A 19,806-nucleotide genomic window follows, 5' to 3' on the forward strand; every position below is an offset into this window, starting at 1 on the left:
TTATACATTTTTTTTTGCATCATGGTAACTCAAAAGATTATTTTTCCCAAGATGAACAAAATAATCTTTTACAGTGGTGTTTAAGACATGTTTTGTGGTGGCATAGTTTCAAAATCCTTTATCATTCCCATTTTTTTGTAGTGTTCGGATCTGCTTTAAGCATTTAAAGTTAATCAGCATCCAATACTATTACCATGCATTAATATTTTCATTTCTGCTGTTTTTGAGAATTTCTCTGATGGTTTTGTGGGTAAATAGAGACTCTGAAGGTTCAACAAATTAGGAAGGGGGGATCACAGTTTAAACTCTGTTTCTCTGTCCACAGATGCTGCCAGACCTGCTGAGTTTTTCCAGCAATTTCTGTTTTTGTTACAGTTGAGAATCTTGGGCTCAGTTAGTGCAGGAGTTAATGGCTCGGATTTCTGTACTGTGGTTGACTGAAGTAATTGAGATTTATTGCGCCTAATCACTGACCAGTGATTCTTTAGCTAGAAAATGCAAATATTTGGATATTAACTGTTCGGCTATTTTGCTATGAGTTCCAGGATTTTGACCTAGCAACTGTGAAGGAACGATGATATGTATCTAATTCAGGCGGTAAGTGGCTTCAAGAATAATTTCCAGGTTGTATTGTTCCCATGTATCAGCTCCTGTTGGAAATACAATGTGAACAACACATAACAGTTTCAGTTGAGTCATGTAGCACTGGAAAGTGGGAAATTTCTAAATTTCTGTACCCGGTCTGAGAAGCGTTCTGGTGTGGGATTGGTGCCACATTTAATTTGTCACAGAGAAAAGCTGTTTCAACTCCTTCTAGTTTATATCTGAATCACAAGCTTAGAGAAAACTTCCCTTTCAAAAGCCAACCTTTCAATCTCAATGACAGATTCCCGATTTAGTGTTAAACCAAATGGATTGATATTTGGCTCTGAACACCCTAGCGATCAGCAATTGAGCCTTCTCCAGGCTTATTTAATATGGATTCCTTTAGTGGCAGCGAGGCATTCCCTCTTGTGATTCTGAGTTAGATTTTGCTCTTACTGGGGAGTCATTTCCTTCACAAAGTTATGAAACATAGTTCTGGAAAAAGCCAGTGTGTCATACAGAGAGAACAACTCAAGAGCAATGAAGACATTCTCAGCATGGTGGTAGATCAAGAGAAAGTCGTTGGTGAATATGATCAAGAAAAGGTAACTGATAAGATTGCTTGAGACTTGAGACCTTGCTGAAAGAGGTTATTGAAGGCAGGCTAGAGTTATATAGACCAAGAGAGAGAAAGAGAACGGTAATGTTAGACAAGTTCATGTTGAAATGGGAGGCTCCTATGAACAGCTGAAGATGAAATTGCAAGGCGTGGAGAAATGAGCAGCGGACCCACCCTCAAGCAGTACTTGCAGGGACTAGGTCAATGTGTTGATTCTGGCTCTGTCCTTATTGCCAACAGGAAATCGTAGTTCTTCTTGACAGCCTGATTATAGAGTTAGGAATTAATATCGCAATGCTTGAAATTACTTGACTTTATAGTATTAATCTAATGAAACCAAATAATTCCCAAGAAGACATCATAAAAAATAAATTACTGTCCTACTTGGTGGCAGAGAGTTCTCATGCTGATTTTAGCAGCAGGAGATTTCATTTCTATCAGGCTTACACATAGGCAGATAATTACTAGTTGGAGTAAAAGCTTGCCTACTGTTATTGTAGACAGGAACAACAGCGATAGACTAAATGCTCTATCAAGAATACTTCTATCAACCGAATTAGTCTCCTGGACAATGCACAAGTTCCATTTCTTATGAATAAATTGAAAATAACATTAGAATCATTGCCTACATTTTGGCTGTACTTTTCAGTCCTTCTGCATAGCTAATCCATCTGGTCTGCACGTCCCTGGACACTGCATACAGTTTAGCATGGCCAATCCACCTAACTTGCACATCTTTGTAATGTGGAAGGAAACTAGAGACAGTAGACATTGTTTACTTGGTCTTTGGTAAAGCCTTTGACAAGATTCTGCATGGTATACCAGTCAAGTTAGATCACATGGGATTCAGGGTGAACTTGCCAATTGGATACAATATTGGCTTAATGGCAGGAGACAGCGGTTGATGGTGAAGGGATTTTCTTTTCCGCCTGGAGGCCTGTGACTGGTAGTACTTCACAGGGATTGGTACTGGATCCACTTCTGTTTGTCATTCATATGAATGACAAACAAATGAGAATATAGAAAGCATGGTTACTAAGTTTGTGGGTGACACCAAGATAGGTGGTATAGTGGACACTGAAGAAGATTATTTAAAATTACAGGGAGATCTTGATCATTGGGTCAATGAGCTGAAGAATAGCAGATGGAGTGTAATTTGGGTAAATGTAAGGTATTGCATTTCGGTAAAACAAACAACGGCATGACGTGTGCAATTAAAAGCAGGGCCTCGGGTAATATTTTAAAACAGAGACCTAGGGGTTCAGGTACATAATTCTTTGAAGTTTGCATTGCCTTTGAGGAGAAAAATTTAAGAAAAACATGAGGGGCAATGACACCGAGTGGTTTGTGTGTGGAGTGAACTTCCAGAGGAAGAGATGGATGAAATGTTTGGAGGGATATGGGCTAAGTGCAGGCTTGTGAGTCTAGCTTAATTTGGGATTATGGTCAGCATGGACTTTTAGGACCAAAAGGTCTATTTTCATGCTGTGTGACTCTATGACTGTATGGAGTACCTGGCAGAAACCTACACAGACACAGGGAGAGCAAACAAACTCCACATAGTCACCCATGACTGGAGTCAAACCTGGGCACCTGGTGCTGTGAGGCAACAGTGCTAACCAGTGTGTCACCGTGCCACCCTAAACAATTCATGTCTGTGCTCACGTTAGAGGATACAGAAACATATCCAATAATAGCTATAATGAAGAAGTGGAAAGGTGAGAGGATCTAGCAAAATTAAAACCGAGAGGGAAGCGATAAAAGCAAAATGCTGGACTTGCAGGTACATGTCTCCAAATTCAGATGAACTTCTTCCTAGAATCTTAAAAGAGATTGCTGATGAGCTTATAGATAAGTTGCTGTTAATTTCCCAAAATTCCCTAGATCCTGAGAAGGTTCCACTGAACTAGAAAGTGGAGAGTGTAACTGCTGTATTTTAAAAAAAAGTGAGGCAGAAAATAGGAAAATATAAGAAAAATAACTTGATGTTTGTTGTGGGAGCAATATTAGAATTGACCTTAGAGATTATAGATGTGCACTTTGAAATCCTCAAGGTAACTGGGAAGAGTCAGCATGGTTTTCTGAAAGGAAAATCATGTTTAACCAATTTATTGGTGTTAATTTGAAGTTGTAACATGTTTTGTGGACGGAGGGGAGCCTGTAAACATGCTGTACGTGCATTTTCAGAGGGTAAATGATAACGATGCCACATTGAAGTTTACTGCAGAAAATAAAAAATGTGCACGGGGTGTGAGGTTAAGATTTTAACATGAATGGAAGATTAGCTGTCTGGCTGGCTCAAAGCAGAATATGCGTATATGGATCTTCTTCAAATTGCCAAGATGTGATCAGTGGAGACCTGCAAGGGCTTGTGCCAGAGCCTCAGTTTTTTACAATTTTAGGTGAGGAGAGGAAAGGCATGGTAGCTAACTTCACAGTCGACACCAACTTAGATTAGCAAAATATATTGTGAAGAAGACGTATGGAAGTTGTAGACAGATATCAACAGATTGAGTGAGTCGGCAAAAAAAATTGGTAATTTCAATACAATGTGGGAACATGTGAAGTTATTCATTTTGAAAGGAAGAATGAAGCAGCACAGTGTTGCTTAAACAGAGAAAAGAATGCAGTATTTGAGGTGCAAAGGGAGTTAGGTGTTTTAGTGCAAGTTGCAAAAAGTTAAGTGTGGCTGGTGCAGGTACAGCAAGACTATTAGGTACTGTCCTTTATTACGACAGCATTTAAACTTGCAAGTAAGGAGTTTATGCCTCAGTTATATAGGGCATTGGTGAGACTGCATCTCATATATTGTGAGCAGTTTTGGTCTCCTTATTTAAGGAAGATTTGTAAATTCATTGCATGTAGTTCAGAGGAGGTTTACTAGGTTCAAGCCTGGCCTGAGTGGGTTCGCTAACGAGGATAGGTTAGACAGGCTCAACTTGTTTCCACTGGAGCTTGTTATTTTGCACTAAAACGTCTAGAGGTTTTTTGGGTTTTTATTTTGCTATCTTTCTATTTGATTTGTAAAACTGTAACAATGCAGTTATGAAACCCCACCAGTTGGAAGCTGATATCTCTTCAGTGACTTATTTTCACGCTTCCATTGCTTTCTGTTGCAATGGATGGTATGGTGTGGCCGGAGGCAGGAGGATGATTCATTGTGTATCAAATGGCAATGTTTGAACAATGGTGCTAAACAACAGGGTACTATGCTTGGGCTGTGCTTTAGCTTTGGTGCAGGCTTGCTTGTAGGTTTTACTTTTAATGCAGTTGATGATCAGTAATGACTTCTGACAGACCATAGTACAGCAGTATCACATGGGAAACCGTCATTTATAAATTGGATGCTTTGATTCTTGTGTTAACTGGCAGTGTTTCTAAAGCTAAGAATCTGGCAAGCTGTTGAGATTTTGTCTGTCGAAGTACAACCTTTCTTTTACTGTGTATTGATGAAATTGATGTTGCTAGTTCTCTACTCTAGAATGGCTCTGTGATTGAATGAATGATTTAAAGTCACATTAATTTAACACTGAAATTCAACAAAATACAGTGAAAAGCTTTTATTTGTTGCCATAATCCAACGCCATTTTGATAGTTGAAGAATGACAGAGAATTAAAAGATACAGCTCAAACAGAAATCCATCTGTGGACGAGTTCTGAGCTGGCTCAGAACCATTCACTGCCTTGACAGATCCAACTAACATCAATGTCGCCAATCCTTAGGCATCACCTTTTGCTGCTGTTCACACTGAACCCATCAACACCAGAGACTATTACCGTGGTCAATGTTGCCAATGGTATCCTTCCACCATTGTTTCGCCACAGCCAGTGACAAAGTTACCGATCCTCAGGTACCATGGTGTAGGTAGCCCTGACAGTTGCAATTAAATGGCAGTATAACAAGCTGATGCCACTTTTATTCTTATAATCAAAGCAAACTGATCTAACACTCCTATAGATAAGTGTATTTAATAACAGTGAGGAATGTGTAACTGAGGTTCTACACAAATGAAGGTCAAATGTATATCTGCCACCCCTCTGTCTTTTGTTCCTAGAATTTCAGCAAAGAGGTATTTACTGCTGTCACCATTCAGGGTATTAAACGCTTGTTAAATTGCTGCAAGTTCTCATCTTTTTCCTTCTTTTTGTTCACTGTATACGTTAAATGAACATGACCTATTTAAGCACCTGAGCAAAAACTGAACGTAAATGCTCCCTGATCTCCACTGGTGTTGTAAAACCATCGGCGCATTTTTCTTTCCTCACACCTCCCGATACTTAACCCTGGCCTGCTACCCTCTACACTCTGTTGCCCCAATCCTACTGTGACAGAATAGCACAACAGCAAGGTCCTGTGCGTCAGTTGAGGATTTCTGTCCATCATTATCATTGTGCTATTTCCCTGCTTGTACCATTCTATGCGATGATGTTGTCACTGATAACATATTGAGTCTTCCGGTTTAGGTGCAGTTTAGATTCCTGTGATAAGTGGACTTTACTTAAGGTAAGAAATCAACATGCTGTTTTAACCATATATTTGGCAAGATGCCAATGCTGACGCCATTCTCATTTAGCAGCATTGCAACAAGTCTGTAGAAGTTGGTGGCAAGATTTTAGGTTGTAGCTGACCATTACTGTTATTGGATTTTCCATCCCTGCAATATATTGCCGATATGGTACCGTTCTGTATCTAGCTCTCTGGCAGCCTCAGCCCCCTGGTGGCCTCAACCCCCTTTTTCCTTTTAGCTGATGCAGACCAGAAACATCTCTGCGTCTAGATATTGTAGCCTCTTGGCGAACGGGTGCAGCTAGTTAGTTTATATTGGTCACAATACCATGTTTTCATCCATTACAGTGTCACTGGACGTGTGACTAACTATTATTATAGTGAGAAGCATGTGAAATGATTATAAGTCAGTTACATGGATTTTAGTGATGGCATTAGTTTCATTGTCTGTTTAGGAAAGGTACATTTTGCATATTCACTAATTTAAGTTAAGTTGCACTTTCACTTGCAACTAGACAGTTCAGTAGGGAGCTCTTTTGCAGACCCTCCAGTTTCGTCTCTTTGACCTCTATTATAGTATTCCAACTGGGAATTATCATTGCAGTAGTAATAGTTGGAAAAGGAAGGGAGCTAGGGATCAATTAATATCTGTAAATGGGAAAAGCTAATGTCTAAATGGTGATCATTTTAAAAGAAGGTGAGGGGGGACAATGAGGGTGAAACAATGAATGATAGGGAAAGAAGCCATGTTACTCTGAGAGGAAGTGAAAGAACAATTTTGAAGAACAGATCAACATTCCACTCTCAACCAGCTGATCTCAAAACCTGATTTCATCTTGTGGTTTAATTGGAGGTAGCATCAAATATGGTTGCTGAATTCGCCAACAGAAGAACAGTCGCTGAGATACGAGTCATTTGCTGTGTATGAGGCATTGAGAGATTTCTCCAGAAGCCATGAGAAGATATTTGTGCTTTGTGAGGAAGATGCACTGTAACCATCCCTGCCTTTTCAGCTATTGGTGTCTCAGTTCAATGAGAACCCACTAGACCCCATGGCACTGATGTGGATGATACCAGTTTGACAGTTGGCCCGTACCTCTGGTGCTTTTTAAAACATTCATTCATGGGATGTTGGTGTCACTGTAAGGCTGGCATTTATTACCCATCTGACGTGCCCTTTATAAGGTGGTGATGAGCCTTCTGGCCTTCCATAATTTTCTCCTTCCTTGTTTGTCCCCCCCCTCCTCCCATGTTGGCGCTGACTCTGCTGAGCTGATGTACGCCAGATTTCCACCTCCACTACCATTACACAAATAATCGCTGAGCAAGATCATATCGGATGGTCAGATTCCCCTTCCTGCTGCTATTACCTACACTCCAACCTTTGAAAGCTCAATTGTGATCTCATTGTCTAAGGTCAAGACATCCTGCTATTAAGAGGTGCTTTCCAATCAGTTAGCTGGCATGTAGTCTTAGCAGCACCAGTCCTGAAGAAGAGCTAGTTGACACTGGGGTATTGCTAGGTTCTGGGTGGCAGTCTCCACTGGAGTTGTTAGGCAAAGGTGTATATCCCACCTCCACCCCCCCCCCCCCCCCCCCCCCCCCCACCACCATCTTGCACATGGCTGGTGAGGGGTAAAACACTATTTGTTGCTCCCAGGCAGGCTACTTGAGTGTAAAGGACAATGCAGCATGACCTGGTTCTCTCACCATGTTAGCTATATAAAACCTCAGAACTACACACATGCAACTGCTGTCATCTGGCACATTGTGCATTTATCTACAAGCAACAATGTTTTTGTGGGATTTGTGTAATGGATGACCCAGATAGAATAGTATCTCTCGAGCCCGTGTTCCACGTGTAGGATAGAAGTATGCCCTTTCAGTTTTAGGGACGCTTTTTAAATCTGATTACTCTATGGAGGTGAATGGATTTTGAATGAGTTAAAATCTTGCCCATTGGTTCTAAAGGATCAAGAGAGGATTGAGACGTCAGTCATGTCCAAACAGCGGCACTTTCTTTCCTCTGATTTTGGGAGGTCAGGGATTCCATTTCCACTCCAGTGACTTGAGCATGTGCTAGACTGGCATTTCAGTGTGATGTCAGAAGACTGGTAACCCTGACCCTAAACCTATCAGAGGGGTGCCACATTTTGGATACAACATTGAGACCACTGTCCTGCTTGTCTCTTTGGGTGTTTTGTAGTAGATTTCACTCCACCAGTTCAAAGACTTGCTTTCTTTTATTTGGGTATTGTTTCCAGTCCAGGAATGTTTTGTGTTTATGGTTTAATAGCTCCTGGAATACTTGGCTGTGCTTGTCAAACCAGTCTCGATGCTTTTTATTTGACAGCTGTAAAGGTGGACAATTTGCTTTAGATATTATGTGTTTCCTGTTTGTCAAATGTTGTCAACTTGATTGTGATACATTGATTGATTAGGCCTGTCTTTGCAAAGTCCCTAGAATCCATTACCATTGAATTTCCTGTGGCAGTGTTGTTGCTAGTTTTTGAGCCAGGCTGATGGAGGTAGTAGAGATGATGGGAACTGCAGATGCTGGAGAATCCTTGTAGGCCTGAAACGTCAGCTTTTGTGCTCCTAAGATGCTGCTTGGCCTGCTGTGTTCATCCAGCTTCACACTTTGTTATGATGGAGGTAGTAGGCTGGATTTGGTGATTGTCTGCTCCTTTCTTGATGTGGTTGATACAGACATCCTTGCTGTCTGTCACTCGGATAATTGTGCAGTCAAAAAGGTATCAATTTCTGGAGTGAGGGTGTTGCCATGAAACTTTGCATTTGTCTCTCTGAAATGATGTTTGTTGTAAACCAATAATGCTCTGGGCATTTTAGTAGGAGGAGGACTCTGTTACTATAATACAAACAAAGATCTGTGGATACTGGAGATACGAAACAAAAATGAAGTGCTAGAGTAACTCAGCAGGTCTGGCACCATCTATAGAGAGTAAAACAGAATTTAGTGTCCGATTACCTTTTAATTAGAGCTGATACTGCCAGACCTGCTCAGTTTCTTCATCACTTTTTTTTCCTGTTTTTGTTTCAGACTTCTTGGCTGTTTGCTTTCTCTCTGACTTTTGTGCCAATTTCACTTTTCCAGAGGCTTATCCCTGCCCACTTGACATCGTAATCACCAAACGGTCAAGTTTTCTGCCTTTTGAACACAGGACAAAAATTGGTCAAAGTTGGCACAGAATTCCTCTGGCCTCATCTGTTGTTTCTAGAGTTAGGATGCACATTGGGATGACTGGTGTACCACTGTGTTAGGGGCAGCTAAAGGGTCATGGGGCATTCATTTAATCCACAAGGACGTTCACCATTTAGTCAACTAGTTTGCTTTTTATGGTAAAGTCAACCCATGGGATAGGTGCTGTACTTCTGGTTTACCCTTTCAGTAGGAAGTGTATAAGCTACCTTGCTATTTGAGCTGACTTTCTCTTGCCCATTGTGTCTCACTTGTGCAGCGATTCCAATGTCATAATGCTGAGGTCCCTCGGCTATGATAGCAGTGGGACATTCAGGTCTTGCTGCTGGATTTGTCAATGAAAATCCTGCTGTTGCAGGTCCTAGACTCTATTTTGAAAGGGTGAAAGGTGCTTGTGTATAGGATTCTTTTAATGTGGGATGGTCATTGGATACCAACTAGCCCTGGTGGAGCAAGACTTTCCTCCACTGGCAGGAATGGCTGAGGCAGTTGAAAGCCAGCCTGCGCTGCACTGGCTGGGACTAACATGCGTAAACCCCACAAAAGAGTCTACAGCCCTGCTTGCTTGTGGGTTGGTATTGAGGGTGTCTCTCTCACACTCTCAATCTCTCTCTCTCTCAATCTCTCTCTCTCTCTCTCTCTCTCTCTCTCTCTCTCTCAATCTCTCTCTCTCTCTCAATCTCTCTCTCTCTCTCTCTCTCTCAATCTCTCTCTCTCTCTCTCAAATCTCTCTCTCTCTCTCAATCTCTCTCTCTCTCTCAATCTCTCTCTCTCAATCTTTTTCTCTCTTTTCTCTCTCTCTTTTTCTTTTTCTCTCTCTTTCTTTCTCTCTTTTTCTCTCTCTTTTTCTCTCTCTTTTTCTCTCTCTTTTTCTCTCTCTTTTTCTCTCTCTTTTTCTCTCTCTTTTTTCTCTCTCTCTTTCTCTCTCTCTTTCTCTCTCTCTTTCTCTCTCTCTTTCTCTTTCTCTTTCTCTTTCTCTCTCTCTTTCTCTCTCTCTTTCTCTCTCTCTTTCTCTCTCTCTTTCTCTCTCTTTCTCTCTCTTTCTCTCTCTCTTTCTCTCTCTCTCTTTCTTTCTCTCTCTCTTTCTCTCTCTCTCTCTTTCTCTCTCTCTCTTTCTCTCTCTCTCTTTCTCTCTCTCTCTCTTTCTCTCTCTCTCTTTCTCTCTCTCTTTCTCTCTCTCTCTCTCTCTCTGTCAATCACCTCTCCCTCTCCCTCTCTCTCTCTATCTCTTTCTTTCTCTCTCTCTCACATACACGCACACGCTTGCACACGCACGCTCAGTGGTTAGCACTGTTGCCTCATAGTGCCAGGGACCCGGGTTTGATTCCACCCTCCGGCGGCTGTCTGTGTGGAGTTTGCACATTCTCCCCCGTCTGCATGGGTTTCTGCCAGGTTCTCCGGCTTCCTCCCACAGTTCAAAGATGTGCAGGCTAGGTGGATTGGCCATGCTAAATTGCCCTTAGTGTTCAGGGATGTGTAGATTAGGTGGGTTATAGGAGGATAGGTCTGGATGGGATGCTCTGAGGGTCGGTGTTGACTTGTTAGGCCAAAGGATCTATTTCCACACTGTCTACATACACACACACACACTCCCTCCCTCTTTTATTTCTCTCTCTCTCTGTCTCTCCCCCACCATCACTCACACTCCCTCTTTGTGTCTGTCTCGCTCTCTCTCTCTCGCTCTCTTTTTCTCCCTCTCTTTGTCTCTCATAATCCACCTGAAGTGAGGGATGTAATCCCATTCAGTGTGTGTTGGGAATAAATGCCTACTTATCGACTTTATACAGAGCGCCTTCATAAGATAATGATGTGGGGAGACAGAAATAGAACAGTATGCTCAAGGATGAGTTGGAATAAATTGGGAACAAAAGCCTGTGGAGCCTAAATGACAGATCAGACTGTTTGGACCAAATAGCCAGTTTCTTTGCTGTGATTTCTGCGTAATCCTAGGATAATTGATATACAGGCTGGAACCTAGGAGTTAATGTAAGAAAGTTGATATTTGAGTAAAATTTTCTAAGTGTAATTTACTTGTGGCCTTTTAATCAACTCATGCCAAAGTTGATTCCCAGCCCAACCTTTTCATGTGAGAACCCCTTAGAAACTATGCCCTACCCGAATATTGGGATAAAACACATGCTTTCTTACACAAATAAATATTCAAACGTGGTACCTGCTTGCCTCAGGCAATGGAAAATCTCTCTGTACTCGGCAACAAATGAACTATATTTTTCCGTTGCACTCAGTGTTGTAAATTTTGTTTATCAAACAGCCAAGAAAACCTGTGCAGCAACTGAATTTCCCTGTGACAATGGTGACTGCATCATGGAGAACTGGCGCTGTGATGGAGAAGAAGAATGTGCTGATGGCTCCGATGAAGCAGCTACATTGTGCAGTGAGTAACCACAGTTTGAATGAGAACATGCTGAATATGGAGGTAAACTGGGAAGGTCTTGTGTGTAAGAACTGAACAGCTGAGGCCCACTGTTTAGTGGAGGTCAACAACCATTTAGAGGGGCATTTACACTGTTGATTTGCCCCATAATCCCAAATCTGTTTTTGTAATCTACAGATCTCCTTTAGAACTGTTGATTAGAGGCAGCTTGGAGTTTCTTTTTTTTAGGATTTCCTCTAGCACCATCCTTAAATTCCGTGCAGTCATAGAATCATATAATCCTTCCAGTGTGGAAACAGGCCCTTTGGCCCAACAAGCATCCCACCCAGACCCATCTCCTCTATTACCCACCTAATCTACACATCCATCAACACTATGGGCAATTTAGCACGGCCAATCCACCCAGCCTGCACATTTTTGGACTGTGGGAGGAAACCGGAGAACCCAGAGGAAACCCATGCAGACACGGGGAGAATGTGCAAACTCCACACAGACAGTCACTCGAGGGTGGAATTAAACCTGGGTCTTTGGCGCTGTGAGGCTGCAGTGCTAACCACTGAGCCCCATGCAGTCATGTTATGAAAAGGAACATTGGTGAAGCTGCTAGAAAGCAATTCTGAATTATTCTAATTTTTTGTATTTATTTCAGAATTCTAATCTGGCATGCACATAAATTTAAAAAAAAATTCAAGTGAAGAGCGGTATGATTTAAAGCAATAGTAGGACATCTACACTGAAAACGAAATTGACCGTTTCTCCGGATTAACCAAATAATCAATACATTGAAAATTATTTGTCACCTTTTGTTCTTTTTTCCTACCCATCTCCCTGGATTAGCCATAGCAGTTACCTTGGACAATGCAGTTATGTGACTCAATATCACATTTTATGATGATTACCCTGTGAGGTGCCTTGTGATGTTTAGCAACACAGGAACAGTAATAGGCCATTCAGCTCCTAGAATATGCTCTGTCATTCAATCAGGTCATGGCTAATTTGCAACCTAACTCCTTGTACCACTTTTATTCTATACCCCTTCATCTGTTAATGAAATGTATTGATCTTGGATTTTAAACTAATAATTGATCTAGCATCAATTGCTATTTGTGGATGAGAGTCCCAAATTGCTGCCAACCTTTGCATGTAGGAGTACTTCCTGCATGTTCAGGCTTTTCTTTTGCCTATAGCACCTAGTCTCCAACTTCCCAACCAAGTTTCATGCTATCTCGCCAGTCTGTTCCACTTTATGGCTTGAAAACCACCTCAAACCACTGTTACCTTACTGAAATTCAAGAAAATGCAGTCTTAGTTTGTGTACTGTAATTTTTCTTGGTAATTTAATCATTAGGGTCCAGGTGCAAATTAAATAAACCTGCATTTCATTCCCTACAAGGATGATATGTTCCCCTTTTAAGGTGGGTTGTTCAGAGCTGCTCTCAGTTGTGGTCCAAACAGGACTTTTCATATCTGTGGCCTAATGCCTACTCCTTTGTGTCTGACTCACTGGATAAAAAGGCTGACAGTCTATTGGCCTTTATGATTAATTTTTGTATCAGTTTACAACATTTTAGTGATCTATCGGACTCTTTTTGAGTTTCTATTATTTTGAATTTTACACCATTTAGAAATTACTTTGTTCGATCCTCGTTTGGTCTAAAATAGCCGGCCTCTCATTTATCTACATAGAATTCATTTTCCACCATCTTTCACATTTACTTAATCTATTAATGCCTCTTCATAATTTTATGATTCCACCTGCACTGCTTACAAAGCCATCTTTGATATTGGCAAATTTGAATGCATGGTTTTCTAGACCATTATGTAAGCTCTTAATAAATATGATGAAAAGTTGTCTTAACATTGATCCTTGTGACCCTTCCCTAGTCATGTCCTGTCAATTGGAAAATCTGCCCATTATCCTTACTGTATGGTCAGACCACATTTGGAATATTGTGAGAACTTTTTTGGCCCCTTATCTGAGGAAGGATGTGCTGGCATTGGAGGGGTCCAGAGGAGAATAAACCTAGGGATGAAGGACTTGTCATGTGAGGAGCGGTTGAGATCTAGGTCTGTAATTGATGGTGTTTAGAAGGATGGGGGTGGAGGAAGGGGATCTAAATGAAACTTATAGAATGCTGAGATGCCTGGATAGAGTGGACATGAAGAAGATGTTTATATTAGTAGGAGAGACTTAAATCCAAGGGCATAGCCTCAGACTGAAGGGTTGATCCCGTAGGACTGAGATGAAGAGGAATTTCTCAGCCAGAGGTTGGCAGATCTGTGAATCTCATTGTCACAGAAGGTCATGAAGGCCAAGTCATTGAGTGTCTTTAAGACAGAGTTAGATAGGTTCCGAGGAAGGGTCACTGGACCCAACACATCAACTCTAATTTCTTTCCACAGATGCTGCCAGACTTGCTGAGTTTTTCCAGTAATTTCTGTTTTTGCTTGTGAGAGGTAGGTTCTTGATTGCTAAGGGGATCAAGGGCTTTGGGAGAAAGCAGGAGAATGGGGTTGAGAAACACATCAGCCATTATCAAATGGCTAAATGACCTCGTTGTGCTCCTATATCATGTAGTCCATATCTCTTGCAAGTCACACATTTTCCAACCAGGTCAATATTTTGCTTTCAATTCCATGAACTTCAACTTAAGCTAACAATTTCTTCTGAGGAACTTTATCAAAGGTTTTCTGGTTATCCATAATTTAATAATATCCAAAGATATTCCTCTAATATATTGACACTCCACTGCTTCAAAGCATTTGAATAAATTTGTCAGGTGTGAGCTATCCATCACAAATTCATTTTGGTTCTTGCTGACCAGCTGAAATTTTCAATATGTTCAGTCATTCTTTCCTTCCGTTATGGACTCTAATAATGCCCAGCAACAGTGGTTAGACAATTATTCTTTAATTTCCCAGCTTCCTCCACTCAGTTAAATGGAGGATGGGGATTTCTAATGCTCCAATCAAAAGAAACTTCAATAACTTCAGAGTTAATGGGAACTGCAGATGCCGGAGAATCCGAGATAACAAAGTGTGGAGCTGAATGAACACAGCAGGCCAAGCAGCATCTTAGGAGCACAAAAGCTGACTTTCGGGCCTAGACCCTTCATCAGAAAAAGTCTTTTGATGAAGGGTCTATGCCCGAAACGTCAGCTTTGGTACTCCTAAGATGCTGCTTGGCCTGCTGTGTTCATCCAGCCCCACACTTTGTTATCTCTAACCTTAAATGACTTGATTCCTTTCAGTGATCCATCACATGAAAAGTAGAAAATACATTTGTGCCAAGGTTTTGCATTAAAGTCACGTTTTTTCCTCTTCAGTGGGAAGGAGAAAGGGTTGTATACAGGTGTATATTTAATACAGCAGTGTAATTGCAATGGTTTCTACAGCATGCAGCCATAACAGTTGAAAGTATTGAGTGAGGAGTGAGTATTGGCCCCTGCCAGTACATGCTGCCTTTTTGTGATTTATAAGGGAAAAACATGATTAATCTATTTTTATGTTGGACACTTGGGTAGGTGTCAACCCTGTCCTGGCAGTCAATAATGTGGCATTAGGAGTTAATAAACCCAATGTAGTTTTGCTGTTGTTCGCATTAACTTCTTGTAAAAGACTTACAAATGAATTCAGAAGAATTATTTATTTCTCTTTGATGGATATATCAGAAGCTGCAGGACATTAACAAATGTGGAATCCTACAGTTGTGAGAAATCTGAAGAATGAACATAAAATGGTGGAATTTCTCAGCAGGTCAGGCAGTGAGAAAGGAGGAGAAACAGGTGCTGCCTGGTCTGCTGAGTAATTCCAGAACTTTTGTTGCTAAAATCTAGAACTTTCTGTTTATTTCTCAGTATTCTGCATTTGTCCCATAACTTCAGTTGGGTTCTAGTAACTTTTAAAAACAATCTTTTGTCATATATATTTATTCTCTTCTGTTCTGTCTTGATGGCAATGGCTCAAGTTTCCATGAATACCAGCTGATCTCTCATACCCTCACCCATAGTGTCCATTTTTCCTGTGCATGTGTGCGTGCGTGTGTGCGTAGACAGTCAGCCGTCCAAAGTCACAACTAAGTTCAATCTCGGTCTGACCCATATCTGCACTTCCCTAGAAAGTCCACTCAATATTGCTGACATTGAAGATGATAACCCCACACTACCATTGCTCCTGAGGTTACAGTGCTGCTGAGATTCATTGTATTACGCACCGCTATCCTGCTTGAGCTCAGGTAACTCGGCAGAAACTGGGAATCAAATGCAGTGCTTTCCTGGACTGAACGATGATGTTTTGTACTGTACTAAGTAATGCTTGTGGCAAACACACTATTAGAGGAACGTAGTTTTAAGAGCTGTAACCAAACAAGGTCTGAGATATGGAGTATTGAAGCTGTTCCAATGTGAGTGTACTTTTGGTGTTCCATTTGGCATCATGTGGAAATCAGCTATTCTGCCTTCTGTTATACTTCAATGTCAGAGATAGAAAATACAGAACATCACCAAATCATGCTTCCCAATCCTAATATTAGCCCATTTTGGTTATCAAGTGGAAAGATACCACTACATTGCGAGTTATTGACTTATAGCTCAAATGATTTCATAAGCAGTTTTAGAAGGAGAGTTTTGGTTTGTGTCACATTCTTGGGGTCTCGGATGCTTGTTAATTTGGGATCTTTCACTTTTCTCTGCCTTCTAGAGAAAATCTTAACCAAGCACTCAGAGGATTTCAAAATGTTGTGCTTCACCAGATGAATTCTTGCAATCTATAATTGTAGGCTAAACAGTGCCTTGGCTCTTTGCTGTGCCACAGCCAATGATTTAGTTTGAGTCCTCACACAATCTCTTTGACGGTTGCCTGCCCTGTTAATGCTCATGTGAGATGGGGAAGAAAAGCATGGTAATTAAATACCCTTAAATAGTCAAAAAGACAAACAAAATGGAAAAGGAGGGTGACAATCCAAATAATAAAAGAAAGCAATATGAGACCAGTAGTGAGGGAGGATCTTGCCTTACAGCAGGAAGTAAATGAAGGACAAGTGAAGATAAGAAATAACAAATTTTAGAAAATATTGGGAATAATTAAAATGTCACTGTTCGCAGTTATTCTGTTGGTCAGAGTTTACCCAAATAAATGACCTTTTGTAACAAAGAGAATGTGATAACTCTAGGCATGCATTTATAGACTGAACAAATCAAATACACAGAGTAGTTTGGAGTACAAGTTCCTGGAATGCATTCGAGATTAATTTCCAGGAATAATATGCAATGAAGCCAAACAGCGAAGAGACCATTTTAGATCTTGATTTGTGTAAGGGTTAATCTCATAATAAGAAAACAGTGATCATAAATGTGCTAAAATTTCACATGGGGCTTGAGAGTAACAAAGTGACCCTTTAGGGTTGGGTCTTTCATTGTGGAGTCTCAGTCTGCAACCATGTTGTCCTGGAAAAGGGTTCCGAGGCAGCCACAGTTGCTGCAGGGTGCTGAGGCTGGTTGTGTTTAAAGGAGTGCCTTGGTGCTGGGTTTTCGTCGCAGTTTTATAAAGAAAGCATGCTCTCTAAGCCTCACCCCATGTACCCTCTTAGCACCCAAAGATTTCCAAACCCCTATGTTTCATGCCACTCACATCTTCTGAAACCCCATGCAAAGCTCTACTCTATACCAACTGCCCATAATTCCTAATGTCCTGACTGTCACACTATGACTCTTCTATGCCAATTCACCCATTGTACACTGTATAGAAACAGTGAACTTAAGTAGCAACAGTAGGATGGGTTCAATGAAAGCATTTTTAAAAATAATTCCATGATAATTTCCTAGTTTCATTTAAAAAAAATGCACTTTACACCAGGTCAATAAAAATGTCAATCATCAAGACCATTTGAAATATTAATGTCAGAAACTGTAAGCACATTAAAAATACTTGTTCAAATGAACATTCTGCCATTGAAAGAAGAGATCGAAAAGCTAGAGCTGTCAATTGTACCACATTTTCCCTTGGGCTTAGCTGTTCCAACAGTTTAATGGATGTTTGGGCTCTTAGCTAAGAATGCATAAGGTTTGACAGGGTAGATGCTGAGAGACTTTTCCCATGCTGTGAGGCGTCTCAAATTGGGGATTCTAGACTCATGATATGTGGGCAGTCATTTTGAATATGAATGAAGAGGAAGGTCTTCACCCAGGCCTGTAGACATTTGGAATATTGTACCCCAGAGGGATCTGAATTCTAAGTCATGTTTGAGGTTGAAATGATAGATTTTTGGATTCCACAGAATCTAGAATTTTGGGTATTAGGCTGGAAAGTGAACACAAAAATCAGCCTCTATCTTGTTCCGTAATAGAGCATGCTTGGTAGCCTTGTGTTCTTATGAACTTAATCTTCCAGACTGGTTTTAAATTTGAAGTTGAACAGCTTTCTCACTACCAAGACACAAGCAACAGAAATAGCCATTTAAAGGTGAGATTACCTGTGCACTTGAGGAGTATTGGATTTTTTCCCCTCTTTGTTTAATCTGTTTACAAACATTCCATTTGCCATTGCTATTTTTCTTTATTTTGGTGAGTTTCCAATCTAGTCAGCTCTGTTCAATGGCAATGAATTGCATTAGCACATATTGGCTCAGAAGGAAGTTTTGTTACATGCATGCCAAACAGCAACGTGGAAATGGCTTTCAGACAGACAGCCATTGAGTTGATTTTTGAGTGTCATGGGGAAGTTGTTTTTTTTTGCTGACTTTCTCTACACCTAACCTGTTCACTTACAGTTCTTGTTGTGTGTGATTAAATCAACCCAGTGAGTGCATTCAACTCAAACAGCATTCAAGATTTTCATTCAACCTTATGATCCTGCCCTGTGGCCCAGCAATGATTTGCTGCTGATTTTCCTTCATCCTGTGTTTTAAGAGGTTGACAATGAATTAAGTGGATTTGTACACTAGAAACACATTTAAAAAATGCCAGCTTGCCAAAAATCATGCAGTTTGTTTGTATTTTCCATGAAATGGCTTCATAAATAAAAAAAATTGTGAGGGTTCAGTGATGAGTGTAAAGCTATTCCATTGCTCATCTTACTGATTTTTGTTTTTGCCTTTCTTGTCTGCTGTCTGAAAAATAAAATCACTGAGTAGGATAAACCTTAAGGGTGCAAGGAAGCAGCAAATCCAAAGAAAGTATGCAAAAGTAAACAGTAAATGATGTAAAATTATGTTAAAGGTATGCACTGCAGACCTGATGCTGCTTCCTCTCTTGCCACTGAGAGCTCTCTTTCTGTCTTTCTTCACCCTCATGAAGTTTTATGAACATTGAGGTGACTTAGTTTCTCTCACAGTACATTGAGACACGAACGAAGAGAAACCTGACATGATTACGACTCTAACTAATTCAAAACCCACTTACACCAAGTTAGAACTGGGTCGAAGTATCTCTACACTTTATTCCATCCCTCCTTGGGGAACACTTTTACAATTGACTAGTGTCCCTTTTACCTTTTTCTTCCATTTTTATGGTTTTAAAATGTTGCCTTGATGCAGCAGATGATTTACCTGAAGCCACATGAAGTACACTCTGAAAATCTGTGGAAAATCCTGGCCTTCAGCATGATGTGTTCATCACCAATTAACTGTTTAAACCACTTTTGAGCTTAGATCAGCATTTGCAGCTTTGTTGGCTGGAAATCTTTGTATTAAACATTCTTGGTAATTTGTTAATTCAGTTGTTAAGATGTAGTGCAGCTTAGTGTCAGTAAGCAAGCAGAAACATTAATGAACCGTTCAACCTCACAACTTATACAATAGCTACTAGAAGTTATGGTGTTATGACCATCCTCAATGAAAATATAATAGAAATCTTCTACTTTCTTCCCTCACTTCTCTCCCAACTGCTGAAATCAAGGATAAACGCTCATACTCAAATTCATTTGTTCCAGAAATCTGATTTGCTCACACCTCTCACTCCCTTCTTTGCCTCTCAAGTCTTAAAGTTTTTGAATCTGTAACTAGCCACTAACCTTAAATTTCACCAATACCTCCTACCCACAACCTGAATTTCTGGCTTTTTGATTTACTTTGCCTTGTGTGTTAGGTTGCACTATAGGCTTTAAAGCTTCATTCAAAATCTGGAATATAGTGAAATCTACATTGCAGCATAGCATATGCTGGATCCAATGATTTAGGCTGATACTAAACCTTTCCTCAGAATTTCCTAAGTCCTCGAAGCCCAAAAGAATCTAGACTGCAGAAGAAAAGTTAAACAGCAGAGTTGCTCACTTGCGGAGCAAATGCACTCAGGATTTTTTCTTTCCCGTATGGTATAGATAAATTTACATGTCCACCTGACAAATTTGGCTGTGACAGTAACAGATGCCTCCCAGTGTCGTGGCAGTGCGATGGTGAGAAGGACTGTGAAAGTGGAATCGACGAGTTGAATTGTACAGATGGTGAGTGTGAGAAATACCATCTTGTGAACTTTGGTTGAGGCTGT

General features: G+C 40.6%; 1 protein-coding gene across 5 annotated transcripts in view; it reads left to right on the plus strand.

Moving 5' to 3' along the window:
* Positions 1 to 19,806, plus strand: part of lrp8 (low density lipoprotein receptor-related protein 8, apolipoprotein e receptor) — a 105,250-nt gene that overhangs the window by 52,154 nt on the left and 33,290 nt on the right. For 2 of the 5 annotated variants that reach the window (XM_048538697.2, XM_048538699.2), the window contains exons 3-4: positions 11,204 to 11,326; positions 19,640 to 19,762. In XM_048538697.2, the coding sequence (XP_048394654.2) occupies positions 11,204 to 11,326; positions 19,640 to 19,762 (246 nt within the window). The remainder of the gene's footprint in view (positions 1 to 11,203; positions 11,327 to 19,639; positions 19,763 to 19,806) is intronic. The other 3 variants (XM_048538698.2, XM_048538700.2, XM_059647818.1) reach the window with 2 other exon arrangements.

This window comes from Stegostoma tigrinum, chromosome 8, assembly GCF_030684315.1.
Source record: "Stegostoma tigrinum isolate sSteTig4 chromosome 8, sSteTig4.hap1, whole genome shotgun sequence".
NCBI lineage: Eukaryota > Metazoa > Chordata > Chondrichthyes > Orectolobiformes > Stegostomatidae > Stegostoma > Stegostoma tigrinum.